This window comes from Danio rerio, chromosome 21 (assembly GCF_049306965.1).
Source record: "Danio rerio strain Tuebingen ecotype United States chromosome 21, GRCz12tu, whole genome shotgun sequence".
Taxonomy (NCBI): domain Eukaryota; kingdom Metazoa; phylum Chordata; class Actinopteri; order Cypriniformes; family Danionidae; genus Danio; species Danio rerio.
Window position 1 is genome coordinate 33,401,835 of NC_133196.1, and position 27,195 is coordinate 33,429,029.

General features: G+C 35.9%; 1 protein-coding gene across 1 annotated transcript; it reads left to right on the forward strand.

The window, feature by feature from the left end:
• The first annotated feature begins 2,256 nt into the window (after positions 1-2,256).
• trpc2b (transient receptor potential cation channel subfamily C member 2b) lies at positions 2,257-20,184 on the forward strand. Its single transcript, NM_001030166.1, is given in 13 exon segments — positions 2,257-2,279; positions 5,198-5,890; positions 6,028-6,237; positions 6,324-6,488; positions 8,283-8,457; positions 10,142-10,342; positions 10,435-10,597; positions 13,306-13,398; positions 13,485-13,677; positions 13,752-13,879; positions 14,894-14,969; positions 15,140-15,257; positions 18,868-20,184. Coding segments are annotated over 13 exon segments (3,420 nt in total). The 5' UTR covers positions 2,257-2,264; the 3' UTR covers positions 20,058-20,184.
• The last annotated feature ends 7,011 nt before the right edge of the window (positions 20,185-27,195 follow it).

Genomic DNA, 27,195 nt, shown 5'->3' on the forward strand with positions numbered 1-27,195 from the left:
TTTCCCCACAAAATTATTTTGGGGGACACTGTACAAACACACAGCAAGAGTAATAATGCTCCACACATAGTGTTTGGTTGAGAGTCAGTTTCACCCTGAACATAACCTTAAAGCAGCACAAATCACAGTAAATCTAAACAGGTAAACCTGCATTACTTTCATCATGTTGAGCTGAAATAAAATATCTTCCCCGGGGCTGAAGTCTATCATCCTCTCACTAATCGAAACACTGTAGTAAATTTTTTGGGGGGTTTTTTTCTGTCAAAAATTTGTGCAAAGTGTTTTTTTCACTTTCAACAGATTATGCAACGTCAAATTAATCTTCCAAATTTGGTCAAAAACTACTACAGCACAGGCTTACATGACTGTACGGCGCCTCCGGCCCGACACAAGGGAGCAATTTAGTTTCCAGGATACACTTCCGATCCTTTCCCAAACTCTTCAAACTCTCTGAACTCCAAAACTGGAAGCAAACATCTGAAAAAACAGCCTCCATGAAGTAAAAATAAATATAAATTTACAAACTGGCAACACCAATGGTTACACTTTGTTACAGTGTTTATATTCATTACACTACTGAGTAATATTAACTAATTACACATTCTTTTTATGGGAATGTCATGTATAATTTTTTTGAGAAATGAATTTTATTTGGTCATTGAATAGACTTACAGTAATTACAAAATCCAGGATTAATGTTCTTATATGCATAAACAAAAACAAAGCAAACAAAAGAACACCTCGACCCCAGTCTGTAAGTGTACAATACAGTGATAATCAAAATAACTATTACCCACCCAACCCAAATTTAAAATTTAAACTAGGCAAAACTAGCTTTTTTTCTTATAAGTTACCTGTAATCATTGACTTCCACTGAAGGAAAAACAAATACTATGGAAGTCAATGGTTACATGTTTCCAGCTTTCTTCAAAATATCTTCTTTTGTGTTCAACAAAAAAAGGGGGAAAAACGGGTTGGAACAAGTTAATGTTGAGTAAATAATGACAATTTTCATTTTTTAGGTGAACTATCTATTCATAAAGAAAAAAGATTTAAACAAATTCGTTCATTATAAAGAGAGATGCCAATAGTCTTATCCTATTCAATGATTTATGCTTAGCAAATTGTGTTTTTACAGCATAGAACTGTAAATATGCAGATATTATAACTATCGATAAACATGGCTCTGCGCAGCTGTAGTTTGCTGATTAAATGAAAAACGAGTTGATAACGAAGTGGTGGAAGTCTGCCACCATTTTCTTATCAAATTTAAAGAGGCCTGAGTCGATAATTTAGTAGTGTACAGTTCATGAGCTAATCGCAAAAGTTTAACGGGGTCTGAATAGAAAAATAGGGGGCTAAAGCGACGCCCATGCTGTTTTATCATTTTGAATGTTTCAGCCAGACATCATATAGTTGACTTGTGATCGTCTTCGAAAAACTTTTGACAAAAATGCACAAATTGCAGCAAATTAAGATGCAAGGTTAAAAAAAACTTAAAGGGTACATGAATACAGATAAATTAGGGAAGTTTAATCAGCAAAACAATTATATCGAAGTATACGCAATTATTGATCCTCAGAAGTTGTAATACCCAAACGGCTCGTGGAAAAAAGTAGGCATACAGAGTATACATGCGTATAGCCCCCCGACTACACTACACCACGGGTGCAGCACTACTATAAATGTAGCTCCTTTCACTAGATTTTTTCAATGTGTCCTCTATTAATAAAAGTTAAATTCTTTTGAGGGAAAATGCTTTTTAAGTGTTGTCAAGCATTTACGTTTTAAAAAAAGAAAAAGTGTACAAGAAAAGAAAGATTTGTGTTGTAATAATTCAGTACTGTTTAATTACAACCTTCCTTAATCGTCGTCACATTGACCTGGTTTCATTGGGTCATTCTTATTGTTGTGGTCTGATGTTTACAAAGGTGTTGAAAGGTGGAAGTGCACTGATGGAGGAATGGAAATTCAGTCCTTAGTGAACTCTAATGAGACGTAACACAGTGTCACTGTTGCGATTTAATTGGTGGTGTCCTGTGGGGAATTCTAGCTGTTATTTGGTTTGTTGAGAATGAAATCGTTCAGCCGTGTGGAGGTAAACCGGTGAACTCTCATGACTACTGTCTTCATCACTTCAGGATTAGAGCCTCGTAAACTACTTCACTGACTTGCTTTTGGAGCTGATTTTGGAAATACAGAGGACATGTGAGAGCCATTTACACGAGCCAGCTGAAATATCTATATCACCAGCATATCTGAAGATGGAAAGCCTCACGGTAAGAAATATGTGATGTTAAGTGTGAGAAAATGTTTGGTGAATTTGTTCTGTGCAGCATCAATCATGATGACCTAAATTTAATTAGTTTACAGTAAATTAAAGTGGAATTTGAGAATATCTAATTAATTTCATTTGAAATGTTTAAATCCTGAATGTTTTCAGGGTTTACTTTTTTGTTTTATTATGAGTAAATGTGCTTTTCTAGTTGCTTGTGTATATATTGTTATTATGTATTGTGTGATTATTATCATCACTATATAATCACAAATACCTATTTCTAGCCTATAAAATATTTTAGAGTTTGATTTTACTAGACAAATGTTAATTTAAAAATAATTATGACTTTTTATTTTTATTTTCCATGAAATGTCCTGGTCTAGCATTCAATTTAAATTAAGGTTTTCAAGACTTGTTTGTGCTTTTAAATTAAAACGATAGTTGTTAAAATAAATCAAATAAATATTTTGCTTAATCTTAAAGCTTGTTTTTCTTATTTTAAATAATTAGTATGCAATTTCATGGCCCCCTTGGAAGTTTTAGACACCTGGTTGAAAATCACTGTTCCAAACCTTGATGTTAAACCAATGTTTTCAATAAGGACTTAATTGCGATCTTTACTTAATTTTTTTAATAATATATTCTGATAAGCCAATAGGTTATGACCAATCACAGGTGAAGCAACCATCAGTGATTATCATCTCATCCATTCATTCATTTATTTTTTTTTGGTCGGCTTAGCCCCTTTAATAATCTGGGGTCCAGCTGCCAGCTGCAACCCATATCTGGGAAACATCCGCATACTCATTTACACTCGTACACTACAGACAATTTAGCTTACCCAATTCACCTGTACCACATGTTTTGGACTGTGGGGGAAACCGGAGCACCCGGAGGAAACCCACGCAAACGCGGAGAGAACATGCAAACTCCACACAGAAATGCCAACTGACCCAGCCGAGGCTCAAACCAGCGACCTTCTTGCTGTGAGACGGCAGCACTATCTACTGCGTCACCACATCGCCATTATCATCTCCTAACAGCATATTAATATTTTAAGTAGCATACAGTGACTTATTATAATCAGCATGTTGGTTGCAAGACAAATAGCCTGCAATATGGTTAAGATAAGATCTGAGTTGCTTTGACAAGGGTCGGATTGTTATGGCGAGATGATCAGATTATCTCTGAAAAAGCAAGGCTTGTGGGTTGCTCCAGAAGTGAAAACTGACCCAAGGGAAGACTAAAATGGGACAAACCAAAAGCTGTTGTTAGGTGCCCAAGACTCATCGATGCTGCATCTGGGATGCGTATGAGTGCCAGTGTTGACCCCTGTCCACGATTGAAAGTGCCAGTAAGCTTCAAAATTGGACCTAATAGAAGTTGAAGGTCACTGGATCCCATAAGTCCTGTTTTCCTTTACATCACACGGACGTCCATGTATATACAAACTGTTTTTCTAGCAAACGGATGGGATTCACAATAGGACGACTACAAGCTGGTGAGGGGAGTGTGATGCACTGGACAATGTTCGGCTGGGAAGCCCTAAGTCAGGCCATTCATGTGGACATATATTTTATGCTGTACCAAAACACTGTTGTGGATTATGGTTTTACTGTACAAACAATAGGTTTTACTGGTTGAAGTGGACGATTTAAGCAGAATAATGTCAAGTCATCTTTACATCTTAAGTACAGCACATTTTTTAGCTACTCTAAAACAAAGAATTGTCTTATATCCCTTTAGAACATTTCCAGCATATCAGACAGTAATCAGGGTAGAGGAATATGCTGGTGTAGTTCTATTTAAACTGATACTGATTCCGTTCAGTTTAATACAAATGTCACTGCTAAAGGACAATCCATTGAAGAAAGGAACAAAAACTACACCAATTGATTAAAGAGTAGTACAACCTTTGGGAAAAACCAGGCTCAGTTGGTAGACCAGTACTGTAGAACTTGAAAAAGAGTTCACATCCATCAGATCTCCAGCTGAGCATCTGTGGGATGTTCCAGATCTACAAGGTCCACCTTGCAACCTACAGGATTTGATAGATCTACTGCTTGGTGTGTTGGTGCCATATACCCTCTTCCTGGATTCTATTTTGTAGAGTCCAGGCCTCATCATATGAAGCAGATGGTCATAACATTTTGGCTCATCAGTTGTCGAAGTAATTAGGGTTAATGATGTTGTAAAAAACTATTATTGAGTATGATTTCACCAGACAAGTAGAGTAGCTTTATTTGGAAAGACTTCACAATTTTTGATTGATTGGAATAAGTTTGTAGGTCGGTGTATCTGCATAAAATATAATTAACCAATCAGAACCATTGATGAATACAACAGATCAAAGTGAGTTAGAGCAATCTATCAGTATTCAGGTACACAAATTGAATAATCAAATGTAAAATAGCACTGTATAGTCTTTATCGTATTCATATGTATATTTGAATACAATTAATCTTAAAGTTATAACCATTATAATTTCTTGTGCCTAAATGCTTTAACCTGGCTTGAAAAGCTTAGTCAGGTATAATTTTGGTTAACTCTTTGTTGTTAAATTTTGCAATGATTCCACAAATCACATTTACATCTGTGACTCCTGGTCAACTTACAACATTGCAAATCTTAGGATATTTGATACAGTCATTGTGATATCGATTCAGAAACAATATAATGTTCAGCCCTAGAAGAAATAACATGTTATTTTTAAGTGAAACTTACACTGTAAAAAATAAAAATAGTTGTCTCGACTTAAAATTGTAAGTCAACTTGCTGCAGAGCTTTCAAAAGCCCTTTGTAGCAAGTTGCCTTACAATTTTAAGTTGAGTCGACTTTTTTTTACAGTGTATTATTTATGTTTTATAGATGAAATGGTTGTTGCTGTGTGTTAAAATGAATTATGTCTCCTTCGAATAGCCGGATCAATGGCGCGAGATTGTGAACAAGAAGTTCCGCTTCCCTCCGGAGCTTCTTGGCGCCATCCGAGAGGGCAACTTGAACATGGTGTCGTCCCTGCTGAAAACCGGTGACGGCATCATCCGCCAGCTGGACGACTCCGAGGACCGGCAATGGAGAGAAGCGCTCAACCTGTCCATCCGACTGGGCAACGAGGACACCATGGCCTCCCTCCTCCAAGGGGTCAAGTTTGACTTCCGGCAGATTCATGAAGCTCTCTTGGTGGCCGTGGACACCAACCAGCCTCGCGTGGTCAAACGTCTCCTGGACCGGCTGGATCAAGAGAAGGGAAACAAGATGGACGTGCGCTCTTTCTCTATGGCCATCTTCGACCACTCCATCGATGATTCCCAGTTTGCCCCTGGAGTGACGCCGTTGACCCTGGCCTGTCAGAAGGATCTGTATGACATCGTTACTATGCTCAATCAGAAGGGTCACGAAATCCCTTGGCCACATAAAATATCATGCGCCTGTCTGGAGTGCACGAATGGAAGGCAGTACGATCTGCTCAAGTTCTCGTTGTCTCGTATCAACACTTACCGAGGTATTGCCAGCCGTGCTTACCTGTCCATCACAGCAGAAGATGCCATGCTTAGTGCCTTTCGGCTCAGCCGGGATCTCCGCAAGCTGTCTAAGAAGGAGCCGGAGTTTAAGGTAGTGTAAACCAGGCCTCTAGAACCTCTAGCTTTTTATAGTAGTAGCAATAGTGACTGAATTTCTTTGTTTTTGACACAACATATCTGGATCTCTGGCATATTTTTCAAATCCTCCTTCTCCTGTTCATCCTGCAGCCTCAGTATCTCAGCCTTGAGCAGGTATGCCAGGAGTTCGCCGTGGAGCTGCTGGGAATGTGCCGGAACCAGAGCGAGGTTACCACCATCCTGAACAGCTGTGGAGATCGAGATGAGGACAGTGAAGATGAGCTGGACCACCAGACCTTTGAGGAGGGCATTCCAAATCTGGCCCGCTTGAGACTCGCTGTCAACTACAACCAGAAACAAGTAGGACAAGTTGTAACCCCCCTTAAATCAAGACCAAACTGCACTGCTGTTGATGTGCGTGTAACTAACCATTGTTCATTCTGCAGTTTGTAGCCCACCCCATCTGCCAGCAGGTGCTCTCCTCCATCTGGTGTGGAAACCTCTCAGGCTGGAGGGGCAGCAGAACGTCCTGGAAGCTCCTGGTGTCTTTTGGGATCTTTCTGACTATGCCTTTCCTCTGCCTCATCTATTGGATTGCACCCAAGTCAAAGGTGTTTGTCAAATACAGTGTCCTCCACCAGCATTGACAAACTTTATGAATTTGAGCAAAGGAGATTCTCTTTTGTTTAACCTTTTAATCTTTTGCTCAAAATATTAACCAAAACCACCACAAGTGAGTTTTTTACATAAGAGTAGAGGCTTTATTCTTGAAACAAATTTCAAACACTTTGTAGTGGTGATTATAGCTTTCTGGACTTTCCGATGCTAAAACTTTGCATCTGTGATTCTTGTAGATTTTTTCCAGGCATCTCAAATCATCATCCTTACATTTTAACAACTCTTTCAGGCTGATTGGTAACACTTACAATTGAATGGACTTTCACAGTTATTGGCCTGGGGGTGGAAATAGCCATTTTTTTGCTATTTGTTGATTAGCGGCATACAAATTTTAGCAATTTGTGATTTTAGTTTAATCATATATTAAAATGAATACTTTATTAATAGTTATCATCAGAACTGATGCTGGAAAAGAAATCTATAACAGAAATTGGAAAAATAATTAATATATGATGACCATTTTTGACACTTCTCTAAATATCTGTTTAACTGTTTTTTTAATGAAGCGCAAGACTTAAACCATCAGAACAAATGAAACTGAGACAAACTAAAATTCCATGAAATCAATTCTGGAAAAATACATGTTATTCACAAGTAATGTGATATTTTCATTACATTTTAAAATATTTAATTATATATATATATATATATATATATATATATATATATATATATATATATATATATATATATATATATATATATATATATATATATATATATATATATATATATATATCTGTATGACATCGAAAAAATCTACAAGAATCACAGATGCAAATTTTTTGTGTCAGAAAGTTCAAAATTGTAAATATTATTACATTTAAAATGGTATATATATATATCTAAGCCATCTCAAACCATCATCCTGACATTTTAGCAACTCTTCCAGGCTGATTCATAACACTTCCAGTCGACTAGACTATCACAACTATTGCCCTGGTGGTGGAAATTGCAATTATTTGCTATTTCTTGAATAATGCTATATAAATATTTAAAGGAACATTTAACTGTTTTTTGGAAAAAGGCTAATTTTACAAGTCCCCTAAAGTTAAAGAGTTTAGTTTTACCATTTTTAATCCATTCAGATGATTTCTGAATCTGGGAAATGAAAGGTTACTTTCTAAGCCAATATTGCCTACATAGAAACTATACTCTCATTCCTGAGTAATGATCAGGAAACTTTGCTGCCTTACCATATATAATCTTCATTTTCTAGATAATGCTTTATACATTTTTAGATACCAATTTTTCATTTTCTTTTTGTCATAGTAAACACTGTAACTCCAGTAATCAAGCTTTAAATAGGAAAATTATCAAAACTTATCATAACTTATTATAATAATTAAGATGCTTCTGGTCTAATCTGATTCAATTATTTATGCTAAGCTAAAAGAGCTCCTGCCAGACCCAGAGATTGGCTTGATGGTTTTAGAAATGGTAAAACTTAACTGTTTTACTCTAGTGGATGTGTAACAAGTCATATAACAAGACAAGTGTTTTCTTAACAAAAATATTTAAGATTAATATGTTAATATTTTGAGCAAAGAATTAAAAGGTTAAACAATACAGATTTTTTTCACAGCCTTCATATTTTTCAAAGGTGCTAATATTGGTGGAGGATACATGCATATATTTTTGAATTATGATAAAATGATTAGGCTGATGAAATGATGATTATTCTGATTTGTTTTACAAAAGTGTAAATAACCTTGTTGTCTTCTTAGTTGGGAAAGATTTTAAAGATCCCTGTGATTAAGTTCCTGCTCCATTCAGCTTCATATATGTGGTTTCTGATCACTCTACTGGGGGAGTCCATTGCCATGGAGGTTTATCGGGAAAGCTTTGCCACACGTCAGCACACCATCCTGCACAACTCTTTCCACATGGTCTGGGTGGTTGGTAGGTCACAAAGTACATTCATTTATTTTCTTTTCGGCTTAGTCCCTCTATTAATCTGGGGCCCCCACAGCGGAATGAACTGTCGACTTATCCAGCATATGTTTTACGCAGCGGATGCTCTTCCAGCTGCAACCCATCACTAGGAAACATTCATACACATTCATTTACACACACATATACAGTACTACATTCAATTGTACTTATATACATTTTATATACATTTTATTTATATAAAATGTATTTACAATTTAAAGCTTATTTACTTTGTTCTATAAAAAAAGCATAAAATAGGCCATTAAAGAGGACTGCGAGTTCTGCTTAAAAAATCGTAAAAAAAAACAGGTAAAAGAACAAAATAAACATTATATATTCATTTTTAAATTAAACACAAGTTACAGTTAAATTGTTATTAATTAATCCCCCCTTAAGTTGTTCCAAACCCCTGAGACCTTCGTTCATTTTCAGAACACAAACTAAGAAATTTCAGATGAAATCTGAGAGCTCCTTCATCCTGCATAGACAGTAACACTTCTGAGACATTCAGAGTCCAGAAAAGAAACCAAAAATATTGCCAAAACATTCAATGTGACATCAGTGGTTCAACTGTAATCATACGAAGCTCCAAGAGCTTCCACAATCCACCTACAGAAATAGAGAATTGGTCCTGTATTTTTTATGATGAGCTGTAGTCAACCTGAGACCGAGCCGTAAATATCAAACTTTTTTTATAAAGACAAATATGACATTGGCTTCTGTTTGCAAATACATCTAGAGACATGTGTATGCAATTGTTAAAGAGTATATAAACTGACAAACGCGTTATGGGCTGTCAATTGCGTGTAGCACAAGCTGTGGATTGTCTGTTGTGGGCTGTGGGATACCTGTTGTGGTCAACAAAAGCTATAGGTACCCAAATCTTCAAAGTGTGTGCTATGTATATTATCTCTAGCAGGTGCCAGGTATGCCCACATGACCAAACATAAGATGTCTCCATAAAAAGACCAAACCAATCGATAAACAAATAATCACTAATGAAAGTATCCAGCTGGCACACCACATCATAAGACATTTAATATTAGGCTAGATTTAGGTTGTGATGTCAGGTGACCAAAATTCAATGTCTAGCCAGCATCTAAGGACATTGTTATTTTGACGTCCAATAACAATGTCAAATTATGTTGATATTTGGTTGATTTTAGGTTCGAAGGTGACCAAAATCCGACATCTGATAGATGTCAAATGGGTAACATCCACACAATGCCAAGGTGTAACATGAGTAGACGTTGATCTTTGGTTGATTTCAGGTTGATTTTAATTTGGACGTTGGATATTAACGTCGGCCTGATGTTTGGTTTTGACGTCAACCCGATTTTCATTTCCAAACAAAATCCAACATCCCCACAACATTGGGGTATGTTGGTGTACGTCAATATTATGTTACGTTGACATCCTGTGCTCCTGTAAGACCTTTACTGCTTATTGCGGATGAAAGAGCTCTTGGATTTCATCTAAAATATCTTCATTTGTGTGCTGAAGTTGAACAAAGGTCTCAGGGGTTTGGACATGAGGAAGAGAAATTAATATTTAGATTTTTATTACTGTGTGAATTAACCCTTTAATTAAGAAGCTGCTATTTATTTGTCTTAGTAAATGAGTACATTTGAGGGAACTGTACTCCATGCAGGTTTTTTCTGGTTCGAGTGTAAGGAGGTTTGGATCGAGGGCTTGAGGAGCTACTTCTTGGACTGGTGGAACTGTCTGGACGTGATGGTTCTCAGTATGTATCTGGCTTCATTCGCCCTGAGATTGGTCATCATGCTCAAGGTCCACTTCCTCTGCCAGTTACAAGACAATCAGGACGAGTGTGTCTACTTCACCGAAACCAGTGAGAGAAAATACCGCTCTAAGAGTCGCATTTAGCCCCTACAGTAAAGAAGCTGATTGGCCTGCTACAGTCATGTGTTTGTGTTTGCACAGTGCGTGACCAGTGGCATCAGGAGGATCCGCAGTTCATCTCTGAGGTGCTGTTTGCCGTCACCAGCATGCTGAGCTTCACTCGATTGGCATACATCCTTCCAGCACACGAGTCTCTTGGTACGCTGCAGATCTCCATTGGAAAGATGATCGATGACATGATGAGGTATTCAACTGTGTTGTGTTAACTAAAGAGCACAAGTCATAAAAACTGATTTTATAGCTTAAAAGACAGCTGTTGTGAGCTCTGAAGTTAAAAATCAATTGTCTATTCAATTCACTTTTATTTGTATAGCGCTTTTACAATGTAGATTGTGTCAAAGCAGCTTAACATAGAAGATCATAGTAAATTGAAACAGTGTAGTTCAGTTTTCAGAGTTTAGCTCAGTTTACTTCAGTTCAGTTTATCTCCGTTCAGTGTGATTTAACAATCACTACTGAGAGTCCAAACACTGAAGAGCAAATCCATCGAAGCACAGCTCTACAGATCCCGAACCATGCAAGCTAGTGGCAACAGCAGTGAGGAAAAAATATCACCAATTGGCAAAAGTGATGAATTGAAAAACCTTGAGAGAAACCGGGCTCAGTTAAGCACAACCATATCATTAATGGCCAAATGTCTTGGGGAGAGCTGCATTTAAGGCGCCGGAGGCTGGAAGCTGAACCTTAGCAAAGACTCGTCTGTTCCTGGAGCGTCACAGCAATCAGTCTCATGCTCTCCACTCCTCCTTGACCACCACAGTAGCTGCTCAGGATACGGCCTGGTCCAGGATATGGAAACCTTGGGATCATCTCGTCACTGGTCTTGGATCGAATCAGTGGCGCTGCATGGTCTGAGGGTCTCGGGATGAGTATCCCCAGGTGGAAATAGAGAATAAAGAGAATAATTAGCATAGCTGCTGTTCAAAGTGTATAAAACCAAGATGCAGAAACCTGTGTGGAGCACATTCTTGTATCATACCGCTAAGTGATGTACTGAGTGTATGCTTTACTAAAAAAAGTTGGTCTTTAATATAGTTTTGAATTGGGAGAGTGTGTCTGAGCCTCGGATATTATCAGAAAGGCTATTTCAGAATTTAGGAGCCATAAATGAGAAGGTTTGACCTCCTTTACTTGGCTTTGCTATTCTAGTTACTACCAGAAGCCTTGAGTTTTGAGATCTTAAAGAGTGGGTTGGATTGTAGCGAGACAGAAGGTTGGTTAGATAAACAGGAGCTAGATTATTTAAGGCTTATTTTTTGCTAAATTCAGTTTGAAACTGAACAGCCAGTGTAACGAGGATAAAATTGGGGTGATATGATCATATTTTCTAGAGCTGGTAAGAACTCTGGTATATGCTGTTTTTGAACCATTCATTTTGAAATAATTCACTGTATGTATAAAAGAGCTGTATTTAAGTAATGGAGGTTGTGCTGAAACTACATTCCACATGATGCTGCACCAACATTTCACCAATTAGAGAGCTTCTGTGGAGAAAGTGTGACAAATAATGCTTTGGTGGTTTTTTATCAGTGTCATTCAGAACAACAATGTAGTAAAAACAGCATGCCAGTAGTTGATCAAGTCTTTTGTAAAATTTCAGTGACCAATTGTCCTATATTTTTTGGGACAGTTTTGCTCTATTTTTAGTACCGTAATTTAAAAAAAAAAAAACATGTTTTGCCTGTATTTTTTCTTTTATTAAACGTCTTTATTGCTAAGTAATAGTATTACTCTTCAGTTACGCAAAAATATTATATTTAGCTTTTCATGTCATAGTATATTTGGAAAAACATCATTTCCAGCCAATGACATTTCCATATACATTTTCACTGTAACTTGCACATAAAAGCATTTTTTGTTTTCTGAAAAATACACTTTAAAAATATTTGCTTTATACGATGTTTTTTTTTTGTTCTAAGCTTAGTTGTATTAATTTTGTTTAATTTTATTTATTGCTTTTTAAAGCTTCATATTGTGCATTTTAATTTCTAGTTGTTCAGTTCATCAGTTATTTACTTTGCAAGTAAATAATAACATTTATATCCACTTTGAAATCTATTTTCAAAAGTTTGCATTTTCGTTTCTCCATTTTTACTTAAAGTTGTCATTGGGAGTAGAACCAGTGGTAATTTTGCATGCAAACATTAGTTGTTTGATGCTAATCTGATAATCAAACTCCATGATTTCTGGCTGGGAGGAGTTATGTTTAATATGCTGAGCTGGATGGATAGATTGTGATGAAATAATGTGTTAGCTAAAATCACAAGCAGTTCTATCTTGGTTAAGTTAACTTAAGATTGAGGTGATGGTCCTTCCTCTAACTAGACATTTCTGCCAGACATGCTGAAAACCTAGCAGTAATCGTCAGATCATCGGTTTTAAATTAGTAGAGTTGAGTGTTTGCACCATAGCGTGTTTCTCGATGACAAGACTTGATAGAGAAGATAAATGATCCAAGAACTGAGCCATGAGATACACCAGTAGATAGATGGTGAGATTAGGGCACCTCACCCCTCAAAGAGACCCCTAAAAGCTGATTTATAGTCCACGCAAGTGCAGGTTGAGCTGTGAATGTGATAACGCAGTGTTGGGGGAAGTTCACTTTGGGTTGACTGACATCATTTAGACTTTGCACATGAAATTACATGACTTACAGCCCAGTCTGGCCAAGATGTGTGAAGTGCCAACATCTTTTAGAAATCCTGAACAACTGCCTGATGTGAAGTCCTTTAGGGTGCTTTGAAACTTAAGGAAAAACAATACCTATTTTTTGTGCTTAAATTGTGCATAACTTTTTAAATGAACTGTGTGTACAGGACATGTTTAAACATTAAAAAGCTAATCTGAAATTAGCTTCAGTGATTTACACAACATGTGTCTTTTTCTCTCCAGGTTCATGTTCATTTTGGTGATCATCGGTACTGCGTTTCTCTGTGGCATCAACAATATCTATGTCCCGTATATTATCTCTCCAAATCTCGGAAAGTATGTAGTCTTTTATAAAAATGGAAAAACCATCATAAAGTCTAATTTCAGAAAATCATACTGAACAATGTCATTTGGGTTGGCAGATTAAATGAGACCTTCAGCTTCCTCTTCTGGACCATGTTTGGGATGGCCGACCAGACGTATGTAGACATGCCGGCGTTTGCTTTGGCTGAGCTTGTTGGCAGGATCCTGTATGGCATCTACACGCTGATCATTGTCATTGTGCTTCTGAACATGCTCATTGCCATGATCACCAACTCTTTTCAGAAAATTGAGGTAAAAACCCTTTTTAGATTTATTTGCAGATGCATGCAGCCTGATTGTTTCACTGACACGCTTCACTCTTGTAGGACGATGCTGATGTTGAGTGGAAATTTGCACGTTCCAAGCTTTACCTGAGTTACTTCAGAGAAGGACTGACTATGCCCGTGCCCTTCAACATCATCCCGTCTCCAAAGGCTGTTTTCTATCTTTTGAGGTTGATTAATTTCAGCTCTTTATGTGCAGTGATAAATAAAATAAAACATCATCATCATAATGATATTTATTTATTACAATTATTTTAAAATAAATCTTTATTTAAAAAATAATTTTAAAAATTCAAATATAATTCAAATAATTCATTTCTTTGAAGTGATTTTATTGATTTATTATTGTGTTTAACTAAATTTAGAATGCATTCAATACTCGGCTACTATTTTTCATTTTTAAGAGTGATTCATTGTTTATTGTTTTTAGCTAAATTGGAAGTATACTATTTGTACATATATTTGTGGGTTTCAAAAGTGATTTATTACTTCATCACATTTACCAATGTAAAATACACTAATTTAATTATTATTTTTTCTTCAGTATTAAAATACTAATTATAATAAAGATTAATTTAAATAACTTATTTGCCGGTTTGAAAAGTGATGTTATTTTATTATTTGTATTATATTTAACAAAATGTAAACAACATAGCTATTCATTTATCAGTCTTAAATGTGATTTATTTATGATAATTAAATATAACAAAGAACTACATTTAAAATTTGTTGATTAAACAACTAATTGTTGGTTTATTATTTCATTTAATTACATTTTACTAAATGTAAAAAAATTCTAATTCAGCAAACATTTAAAAAAAATTTATTTAAAAAAGTGATCTATTATGACTTATTCCATTTAATTTAAATCATATTTGACCGTTTAAAATTTATATATTCATAATTTTGTATTTAATAACACATTTAACTACATGTAAATTGCAGTAATTGATTTGAAAAGTGATTTAAAAAAAAGAATAATCTATACTACTAAGTTGGCTGTTTGACCAGTTAGTGACATGTTTAAATTTTCTTAAATGTAATATTTTAAAGTAAATAAATGATTATATATTATTATTTCCTTTTATTTTTAGGTAGCACTCAGGTTAAATAAACAATAAAAGAAAAAATGCTGTTTAATAGTTTTTTCTTATTTTTGTTTGTAATTTCCTTTCTATTTAAAGAGGAATCGTCAAGCGGATCTGCTGCTGCTGCTTCAACTGTAACTCAGCTCCAGATTATCCTCCGCTAACATCAATGGTACACTTTACACATTCATTTTCACTGAGTCCTAAATTTCTATGCTATACCTACATACTTGCATAATAATCTACTTGCATAATGCTAACATCCTCAACCAATACATTCAGTTCTTGTCTTTTGCTTGAGAATGTCTAATAAATGTGTATCATGCTTTATGAAACACTCAGAAGGATGAAGGAGGCTCAGGAGAAAACCGCATTCCCTACAGACAGCAGGTGATCCGCGCTCTGGTGCAGCGCTACATCGAATCTGCCAGGAGAGAGTTTGAAGAAACAAAACGCAAAGGTTTGCTTCTCTTTAGCTTGATTTGTTTAATCTATACAATGGAACTTTTTCTGCAACCTTTTTATGACATGTTTCACAGTCATCAGCATCTGAATTCTTTGAAAGTTTTTAATATTTTGATAAAAAAAAAACATGTACATTTTATTAAAAACATGTACATTATTTATATTTCTGTATATATTATATCATCTTTACTTCAAATTACAAAAAAAAATTAACCCTTGTGCGAGGCATTTCTAATGCAGCTTCTATGAAGCTAAACAGTAAATATGAATAATTTCTTATGAGAAATAAGAAATTATTCTCTCTTCTGTCTGCCGTTTTCAGTCTCACACAATGACTGTAAAAAATCCCACACTATTTATTTATTTTTATTTTTTTAAATCCTGATAACACCATCGGGTGTTTTTCTTTTATTATTTCAGCAAAAAAGATTGTAAAAAATATTTGATTATATTCTCCCATTCACTGTGCTCTAAGTTTTCCCAACTATGACGACTTCCACTACTGAGAAACCCAGAAATGTGAACTTCAAAACTTGGTCGTTTAGTTCTGTGGTAGCTATTTTAAGAAATTTCAAAATGAAGTGAGTTGTTTTGTGAAATAAGCAAAATATCGGTTAAGCAAAATAATCTTAAAAGGGAAAACAAGATCATTTTTCTTACCCCACTGGCACTGGCCAGTTTCACTTAATCACTTGGACTAGAAAATATCCAAGTAATATAAGCTTTTTTTGTAGTGTACCCAAAATTGTCAACCCTTGATCGTGTAGCTTGCTTTTAATTTACTCACCATCAGTGAGTAGAACATTAAAGAAGATCTTTAGCTTAAATGTGGTCTCTGGTGAGGTATAAAATATGTAATAAAGTTGAGCACTTTTGATGACTGCTAGTTTATATGTAGTAGCAAAGCCACATAATAGCAACCGAATGGATCCCATTTTATATTAAGTGGCCTTAAGGGATAGTTCACCCAAAGATGAAACTCTGTTATTTACTACTCACCCTCATGTAATTCCTTAAATCTTTGAGACCTTCATTCATCTTCAGAACACAAATTAATATATTTTAGATGAAATCTGAGAGCTCTCTGACCCTCCATAGACAGTGCTTTAACTGTAATCATATGAAGCTCCAAGAACAGTTTTTGGATTGGAGTGATATGAGGGTGAATGTTTAATAAATGTTTAATATTTTGCTGAGCTAATTCTTTAATTACTTTGTATACTGACTGGGGTTGGGCGATGTTGACCAATTTGGCATTGCAAGATGTCTAATGTGAAACATCATGATGGACGATGGCATCATCGTTGTAGGCGGCGGTGAATTAATTATTTATGAATAATTAATAAATTTTATACAAATTAATAATTTGTAGAATACTGTTTCAACTACCTGACCTGCATGGTCTTTGTTTTACCCATAACCAAATCATAAATAAATAAAGATAAGTTACACACAAATAAGCACCTGTCAATCACTTTTTTCCGCAGGACTCTGGCATGTATAGGCAGAATGATCTGTGTCGTTATAATGGCGTCGACAAACTTGGTTGGTACAACAGGACCCAACCAACAGTATCTGAAGTCTTAGCTAAAATTACTGAATACAAGCATGACAGAAGAGTCGTTAGATAGAGACATGATTAATTAAATATCATGTTTAACAACTATAGTGAGACGCGATCCAGCGGTACATCCTTGATAAACTGTCCGATGTGCACTGATCTCTTGGGTTTTGTGCTTAAAGCACCTGCTGACTGCTGGAGCTCAGACGTGCGCATTTGCCAGAATGCATGACAGTGTGTGTGTGTTTGTGTGTGTGTGTGGTCACGTGATGTGCGTTTTCAGCGGTATAATGTGAACCGAGGTCTTTTCAGAAATATTAGATGAAACGTCAGTGTGGATGTGGATCATTTTCATTCTAACATGTCAATTTAAAACTAAGACATATTAGTGTAAACGGGGCCTAAGTGTGTATTTTTCATGAGCGGGTTGCTGCTGCAATGGAGGCGAGGCAGAGGATCACGACATTGGCTCAGCCTTGTAATGTCGATAATGGACAATGGCATCCTCTATCAACCCAACCCTAATCATAATGCCTAATCAATTGGTACAATACACTTATTTCATAAATACATTTTTTTTTTTTAATGTACCTATATTGTGAAATATACCTGCATGTATTTACATCTGTATTTAATTTATAATTACACTGTTAGCCCATTCCTTTCACTACAATCAAATATTTAACCTACCCCTACAACTAAATCTGTCCATCAACTTTCCTGTATCCCTCCTCAGTATCACCAGAAGCGTAGTGGAATACAATATGAACAAAATAAATACATTGCGTATATAATTATAATACATATATCTTCCTGAGACCCAAAGTATTTTTTTCTTTTTTTCTTTTTTCTGTGATTTCCTACATCCTTTGGGTTAATTTTATTTTTTCAATTTAGAGTTTTTACATTTTGTTTTTATTTTTAATTTCACAGCATGTCCACTGTAGTGGACCACAGGACCGTTTTAGTTTGAAACGACCGACAACAAAACTGTACTGGTTATGGCTGTAAAGGGATATTAACCCGATATTAATGTAACAAAAACAAAACAAAAGCCTTTTTTTTTTTTTTGGTTTTGTATTGAAATTCCTGAAACAGTTTAGTCTGAAAGAGAGCCGAACTCAAAAAAAGAAGTCATGCTAATCCAAAACGAATTGAAACATAAAAAGCGATTAAAAAATTATTGTCATTCTCTAATTGTCTCTAATTCTCTAATTGTCTGATTGTCAGACTCTAAATCAGAGTCTCCCTCAACTATCTTATAAAGAATCCTCTCTGCTTCAGTTCTGCCTCCTACAACATGCAGTCATTAATTACATTAAGATGGTCCTGGTGTCCACTATAGTGGACAATTAAAAAAGGATGATATTTTGAAACACAAACAAGTTAACAGCTTTGAAAACTAAATGTATTATTCCTGACACTTTAATAAACAAATATATATAATAAAAATAATAGTAAAAAAAAACATTTAAAAAGCTAAATACTTCTCTACTTCCCATTAAATGTGCTTTTTTGTATGCTGGCCATTTTGGATGCAGTGTAAGAAGTGGTTTCTAACATGCCAGGCAATCAAATGACATATCATTAGATAGCCCACGATGTCCTCTGAACAGTACAACAGGACTTGACAGAGTAGATAAAAAAAATAATTAAAAATTCATGAAAACACAATGTCCACTACAGAGGACACAAGTCAACGGGCGGGGTCTCAGGAGGATATTTTTTATTTATTAAATATGTTATAATTACATATGTTATAATTGCTTATATTATAATATTTGTGTTAAAACATACAGTACACTGTAAAATGTGATGAGTAAACTCGTTTCTTTAAAAGTGACAAGTTGACTACTTAACTGAGTAAACCAATTGTATTTTGGAACTGCTATGTTTACATTAAATTGTTTAATTTAAGTAAAGTCAATAGTCATTTTGACAGCGTAGTAGCTAAAGGCACTTAACATAAACTGGGACCACCATCAAAAAAAACTGTTATCCTATATTTATACAGCAGAATTGAAAAGACATGTCTTTTCTTCAGATGTTGGGAACCGGATCACGGAGCTCAGCAAAGTGATCGGCCATCTACACACAGAAATGAAGCAAATCCACTCAAACCTGTTCAACTACTCGGGCAACACCAAAGCCGATCCATCAGGAGATTCTTCTTTCTTGGGCAAGTACATCCTTGGAGCCAAAAACAACTTCAAGGACTTTAACAATGAGAGACGAGCTCCTCCGTTACAGGAGACTGTGCGCCATTTAGAGCCAGCAGAAACCAACAAAGAACCAGAGGAGGAACGGAAAGAAGAGCAGAACGCTGAGGAAAAAATAGACAACACTCTTCAGACAGGAAATGATGATGCCAATAAAATAGTCATAGAAATAGAGTCCAGTCCTGATGCTGAGAGTGGAAACGCAGCAGATGAGATGGAGGAAACCAAAGAAGGAACTGATCTAAATGGAGATGTGGAGGAAAGTAACGGGGATGTGGTTGAAATCATAAGTGAGGGCTTCAAGTTTAATTTTGGACAGACGAACTTGGTGAGCTTCTTATCTAAGAGGATTGAAGAAAAGCTGGAGAAGACGGTCAAAGATAATGAGGAGGAATTAGATGGAGGAGAAACGGATGTAAGCGGAGATGTTGAGGAAAGTAATGAAGCGAGTGAAGATGCTGAAGTCGTCAGCGAGGAAAACAAATTTGAGCTGAATCAGACGAGCATGGTGAGCTTCTTAGCAAAGAGGTTCGAAGAAAAGCTGGGGGGGAATTTCAAAGAAAATATGGAGGAATTAAACACGGGAGGAACTAATAACGAAAACAACGGAGCGAGTGAAGATGTAAACGAGGACGCTGAAGTCGTCATTTATGGAATCAAGTTTGACCTGAATCAGACAAGCATGGTGAATTTCCTTACTAAGAGGATTGAAGAAAAGCTGGAGGAGAATTTCACAGAAAATATGGAGGAATTAAATGCAGGAGGAGCTGATGTTGAGGAAAGCAACGGAGCGAGTGAAAATGCGAACGAGGACGCCGAAGTCGTCATTTATGGAATCAAGTTTGACCTGAATCAGACAAGCATGGTGAATTTCCTTACTAAGAGGATTGAAGAAAAGCTGGACAGGACTTTCAGTTTCACTGAGAAACAGGCGTCATCTCCGACCGGCAGCAATATTTCTCAAGACACAGGTTTCGGTTCTCAAGAATTCAACCCTTCAGCTGGAAGCCCTTAACTGCTTACTTCACAATATTACAATTAAATATGAATCTAATAATGACAAACTTCATATAGACGAAAGATCTAAAGGCCTGTTCACACCAAGCACACTGACTAGAGTTCAAGAGTTCACACTTAGCTTATTCCTGACACTGGTTGCAGGTTTGGCATGCTGTCCTGGGAGAGAGCCCTGAGCTTGGAGATCCTTGAGCTTAGGGCTTTCTCCTGGTTATTTAGTATAGAAGACGGTTCAAGATCAGGTAGGTCTTAAGAGCTCCCATAATAGGAGGGAAATAAGGGGTAGATGGGTTGGATGGGGGGGTTCTGGGGGGGGACTAGCTTAAAAAAATGAAGGTAAGGGAGGTAGGTAAAACAGGCTATTTTTGTAAGCATGAATTTTTCTGAGTGATTTATCGTTGTTGATGTGAGACCAGCCGCAGTGCTTTCCAAACATAGACTTTACTTGGGTAGGCCGCCCTGGTGTTTTAATGGCCACCCAGATATATTTAGTGACTCATTTTTTGTACTATTATCATCCTTCTACACTATTTGTTATCCGCCCAATATAACCAAAACATCCGCGATTGATTAAGTAGTGAAAAATCCTCTCGTTTACCCGTTTTTTTGTGTGTGTGCATGTGAACTGTCAACAGACAGTCTCATGTGCTCTGCAGACCCACAGAGACGTGCCTTTTTGGCACTTAAAAAGTTTGTTTTGCCGGGGTTTATAATCTTCTAAAATGTCTGGGATCCGGCTTTCCCTCTCTAAAGCTGTCGTTAATAGCATGCATTTTTGCCTTTTTCACCTTTTTGCTTAAGCCTACTTTCGATTGGCTTCACAGCTGACAGCGCACATACGTCTCGAGAGCGAGAAGCTAGATGCAAAATTGTGGAGGTTACACCGAATTTATTACACTTACACTGACAACAATTGCTTAGTTTGATTTGACAACATTTTACTTAAAGATTCACTGGTCAGATGAGCAAGTAGCACACTGAGGACACCTGCTGGTCAAAAGGGGGGTAATGCCGAGTGAAAAGCATAAGTTATTGTTTATCATTATATTTATATTTATTGTGCTTGGTGTAAACGGGCTGTAAGTCCGTAAGTCCGTAAGGCTGTAAGTCCTGAATACATATTTTACAAAAAAATTTTGTTATGTAGGAGAGTAATAGATCAAAATCCATTTACTGTCACCATACTTCATATTAAAACTATATTATTGTAGTCTAAACATAAAGCAATTATATTGCTTATTATATTTCTTTAAAGCCTAAAATTTCTAGTTTATATATCTGGAAAATGCAACAGCTATTTATTAATCTGCGACAAGGATACTTATCAGAAGTGTAAAGCATTACTTTACTACAGTAATCCAAATTATTATAATTGTTTTTTTTTATATCTAATATCACCAAACTGATAATACAACTTGAATGTTATTTCTACTTTAAAAATTTTGTCAAAAGTATAAAAAAATATGGATCATATTGCTTAAACCATACACAAAAATAGAAGGCGCCCTTATATGGTCATTAGTGTAAACCGGCTGTTGACTGGTGGTGATGTTTGGTACTGCAGCAAAACAAAATAACTGAAAGCTCATTTTTTGAGACGTCACCTTTAGATTTGGAATAAAAAAATATGTAGATATTAAGCTTTGATATTCTACTTTTTAAACTAAAACAAATTTTGTATAGTCATTTTATTTGTAATATAATAAAATACACGTACTTAAAGGCGCACAACTTCTGTTTTATTTATAGTTTTCAACTTTTCCCTTCAGCTACAATTTGACAAGTGTCTTCTTTAATATGAGAGCAAGCTTGAATATATGCAAAACCAAATCATTGAAGATTGGCAACCATTTAAGTTAAACATGTCATTTTCACATCTATGTTTAAAAGGTGAGCCTGGCATTCAGGTTTTCCAAGAGTAGAAACCACTAGCTTCTGAGAAACAAAAACCAAGAAAATAAAATGCTTTGTAGCAGTGGCCTCTAAAAGCATTTAGACACACTTGTTGTTTTATTTGAAAAATAAAAAGTCAATCTCCCACCTTAAAACAAACAATGTTGGTTTTAGGGTTTGTTTACTTGACAAAGATGCTCTGTATACTGTATGTATGATGTAGTTTAGAGCTAGTGTATGTATAATATTCTTTGAGCTATGCATTTTGATTGTTCAGTCACTTGAACTGTAAAATAGTTATTAAACTGTCGGAGCACAATGTCTTCTACTGTATTAATAATATTTAATGTCAATGTAATAGAAACAAATTTACCTTTAAGGGATAGTTCACCCAAAAATTCAGTTTTTCTTCTTCTGTTGGACACAAATGAAGTTCTTTTGAAGAATGTTAGAAAACTGTGACACTTGACTTTCATAGTATTTGATTTTGCTACTTGGAAGTCAATGTTTTTTTAAGAGTATCTTTTTGGTGTTCAGCAGACAAAAAAAAAAAAAAAACTAATAATGGTTTGGAACTATTTTTATTAGGGGCCAAGCACCAAAGTTGTGTAGGCACCTAATGTCTCTGTTCCTGTTCTCATTATTATTCTTCCGGCTTCTTCCGATTTGGGAGTGGTATCTCCCTGTGAACCGTTTGCATCATTTGCGAAAACTTTGGCACACTGATAGAGGACAGTCTGATCCTCAACCACGACAAATGTAGAATCTCTAACTCAAACTCTCTAGCACCACCACTTGCGCAAATTTTCATCTATGTTTATCTTTATAACTTTTGAACTGAATTGGCTACAATCAAAATTCTTCCTCTGATTCCTTGGCTCAAGCCGATTTAAATGCACCCTATGACGTCATTTCCAGCATGAACATTAGCTGCGTCCCAAATCGCATACTTATGCACTATTCTACGCCATTTTGTAGTATAAATAGTGTAAGTAGTGCGTTCACACTGAAAACTCTAAAAATAATAAGTGCACTTTGATTACCCGGATGATGCACTCATTCAGCCGCTAAAATGAAGTGTGTAATGATGGACACTTCACGCACTCAACGACCGCAAGTTTGCTTACGTAGCGGAAGGGGCGGAGCTATCGGACGCACATGTTGAATAACTTTATTTAATTTGGATGGTGAAAGCAAAATTCTTTTACGAGAGTGATTATAGCGCCTCCCGATAGTGATTGCGGCAATACTCACGGCAGGTATTATTTGATAATTCGGCCGTTTACTTCAATGATTTGGCAACCGTCAAATGTCATCAGGGAAACGGTTTGAATTTCCGCTTAGTAAAAAAAACATTAGTGTGCCATTTGGGACGACACTACATACATATACTACCCTGTTGAGTGTGTAAGTGCATAAGTACATAGTGCATGAGTGCATAGTGTATAGTGTGCCATTTGGGACGCAGCTATTGTTTTGCTATTTTGAATTTTTCGTGAAACTTGTTTGAACAAATTCGTCCCAGGCCGTTTGTTCGATTTTCACTAAAATTGAATCACATGATCTACAGACCATGCTGGCCAAAAGTTATGGAATTCAAGTTAATTAGATGTACCGTTTTCGATTAACTTGCAAACAAATTTAACGTAGAGCTTGCGAAAATTGACTTAAGGTGTTATCTCCGTAACCCTTTGAGGACCAAACTTGGTGTGTGTTATTACAACCTTGGTCTGAAGTGAACTACAGCGCACTGCCCTCTAGTGGACCAGAGATACAAAAAACGTTTTTTTTTTCTTTGCTTATAACTTTTCAACCCTTGGTCCAAAATTCATAAAATTGATCTCTTCACATCCAGCGGAGCATGCCAAATGAGTCGAATGATGTGTTTTTGGGAGTTTGCCCTGAAGGTGCTCAAGAAGTGGTCACAGCGCCACCTTTTGGCCAAACGTTATAACAATATTTTTAAAAATGCTAATAACTTTTGACTAATTTTTGTTATGAAACTTGTTCTTAATACATTTCTTGAGTTGTCCTGGTAATATCGGTACCAATTATGCCTTAATTAACTGAACTTCTTTTCCGCCATCTAGTCTTACATCAAAAAACTACTTTTTCAAACTCCGCCTACATCGTTTGGCTGATTTGCACCAAATTTGACCCAGGTCATCTTCAGACCATGCTGACAAACAGTTATGGAATTTGTGTTAATAAAGCTTTTTTTGTTTTGTACATGAAATGTTTTGTTTAATTTCATAGTTCTAGATAAAAGAAACAAATATTACACGTTTTTACTATTATTTGCAGAATAATAAGGTCTTCGAAATCCCCCCAAAATTGTAACAGGAATAAAAAGAATTATTTGAAGACATTAGGGTATTAAATAATAAATAAAACACTAATGAATTGTCATTTAAATCTTTATACTTTGCTGCTCACCTTTCAACAAATCGCTATAGGCTTTATCTATTCTATTTTTCTATTAGCCAGCAAATTATAATTGAATTGGATTAAGTAAATTGGCCATATAGGATGCGAGTTTGTGAATGAAAGAGTGTATGGGTGTTTCCCAGTGCTGGGTTGCGTCTGAGAGGGCATCCACTGCATAAAACATATGCCAGAGTAATTGGCGGTTCATTCTGCTGTGGCGACCCCTAAAAATTCAGGAAGTAAGGTGAAGAATAGCAAGTATGTTTGTTTATTCTTTCATTTTCTTTTCGGCTTAGTCTCTTTATTAATCAGGGGTCCCCACAGCGTAATGAACCGCCAAATTATCCAGCATATGTTTTACACAGCAGATGCCCTTTCAGCTGCAACCCATCACTGGGAAACATCCATACATGCACATTCACCACGGACAATTTAGCTTACCTAATTGACCTATACCACATCTTTGGACATGTGAGAGAGCATGCAAACTCCACACAGAAATGCCAACTGACCCAGCCGAGGCTCGAACCAGCGACCTTCTTGCTGTGAGGCGATTGTGCTACCAATGTCTCAACTTTGGCCTGTGTAGCTGAATGTTACATATGATACAAACGCAGCCGTGGTTAAAGAGCTGCAGGAGCACACATTAATAGTCCCAGAGAGCACAGGAACATGTTGCAGCTTGTTCAACACCTGCTGTTTGTGCCACAGCTGCTTCTCCCATGAGGCCTCTGTGATATTCATTAACCAATCACCTGCAGCCTCCCACTGCACCTGTACTGGAACGTCACACCTGTTCCCATAAAAACACTCTTCACCGGATTACATCAGACAACTGTTTCTGGGTACTTGATTCAGATTGGTCAGGTTTGTTATTCTCACATAAAGATTCAGGGTCTCATCCATGTGCTTAGAATCATCTTAACCGAAAGGACTGTACACTCATCTATGGAAGGCCGTTAGGGCCAAAACGTCTGCAACAAACGTGTTAACGCGTAATTGCGTGTTAACACGTAATTTACGCGTTAACACGTAATTTACGCGTTAACACGTTGGTACGTGTTAACACGTCATTTACGTGTTAACACGCAATGTACGTGTTAACACGTCTTTTTAAACTAGTCTCATTTTTAAAGTGCTATCATTTACTCATTTCTCCAATTAACCTACTTATTATAACATGTGTAAAGTAATTTCACTTAAATCACAATAAATGCTTTGAAGTCAATGATCTGTAGCAGATATTTAGCATTTTAAAAGGCCAGACATCTTCTGTAATGTTATGTTTGATGGCATAATAATGTAAAATATTAATGTTTGTTATTCAGCTGCTGTGATTTCTTTGAAATATGTGTGCAGAGAAATCAGAATGAGATTAATTTGACAAGTGTGTGCAAACACACTTTTTTTTCAGGAACACAAACATACAGTATATACAAATCAACACAAGAACACAGAATGACATAAGTGGATAAAGTAAATAATAAAACATTGGTTACAAAATCATATACAGTAAGGGTTGTGTATATGTATGACTAAAAACAAGTAACAACTAATCTAATAAAAAAGATCTATAGAGATAAAGATGTGTAGAGATCTGGAGGGTGGGCAGGTGCAAAGCAATAATCCTCTCCGCTGTCCTGACAGTCCACTGCAGTCTTCTTGTGTCTGATTTGGTGATTTCTAGATGGCACTTAAGAATTTTTTTTTTTTTTTTTTTTACTTTTTATACATTTATTGTTTGCAAAACTTTACACTATATACTTTTGGTCTCTGTACTGGAAGCTCCAAATCACCAAGACAAAACACTCTTGTGTGCAAACAATTGACAATAAATAATTGACAAGTTTTGATAAAACTGTAAGCTCTTTTCTGCCTGGTAAGAAACGCCCAAGTTATGATATACTAAATCAAAATTACAAGACAAAAAGTCGAAATAATGATTTATTAACTCAAAATATGACTAAAATCTGTAGAAATGACAAAACGACAATAGATGGCGACAAATCACCATCTAAATGTGTAACTTAATTCTCTAAAGATGATTGATCTAATCAAACTTTTTTTTTTCTTTTTAAAAGAGTTATTGAATCTTTAACTGAATGTCATTTTTTTCATTCATTAGCTTGTTTATGAAAACTGCATGCAAGAACTTAAACTCAAATGCTCCATGGTAATTTTGTCAAGTAACTTTGCAATGTAGTGGGTAACACATGCAGTTTAGGTCAATTCAATATGAAGTGAATTTAAAATAATATTTCCCACATTATCTTTAACTAACCAAGGACATTTTCACAGTATTATGCCACAGTATCCAATAAAACAAAAATTCTTCTGGAGTCATAAGTCTTATTTCTTATAGTTTATATAAGTGATATGGGTAGATCAATTGTTACTTATGCAAACTTCAATACTTTCTTTAAAATATTAAAGGTGCTGTAAGCAATTTTTCATCTTAACAGGCTGGCACAATTCGGCGACTCTCAAAAAAAAAAAAATTGTGGTTAGGCATGCACAGAGCATCTTCTTTCTCACAATGAGTTTCTTCTATCATTCATCCAACCAAGTTCGTTCTTCCGAAGTGATCTGGGAACAAGGTCAGTGCTGCAAAGAGCTTGTAAAGCCTGCCCTGGCTCATTTAAAGTGACCAGCGCAATGAATGATAAATGTCAGTAATAAAACAGTTTAAAACGGGCTTCTCTAGAGATGTAAATATTGCACATAATATGAAAGATTGTGTTCAAGCATATAGCTGACTTGTGCACTTCATGCTATTCTTTCTTCTTGCTCATTTTGTAGATAACAGACCAACAAAA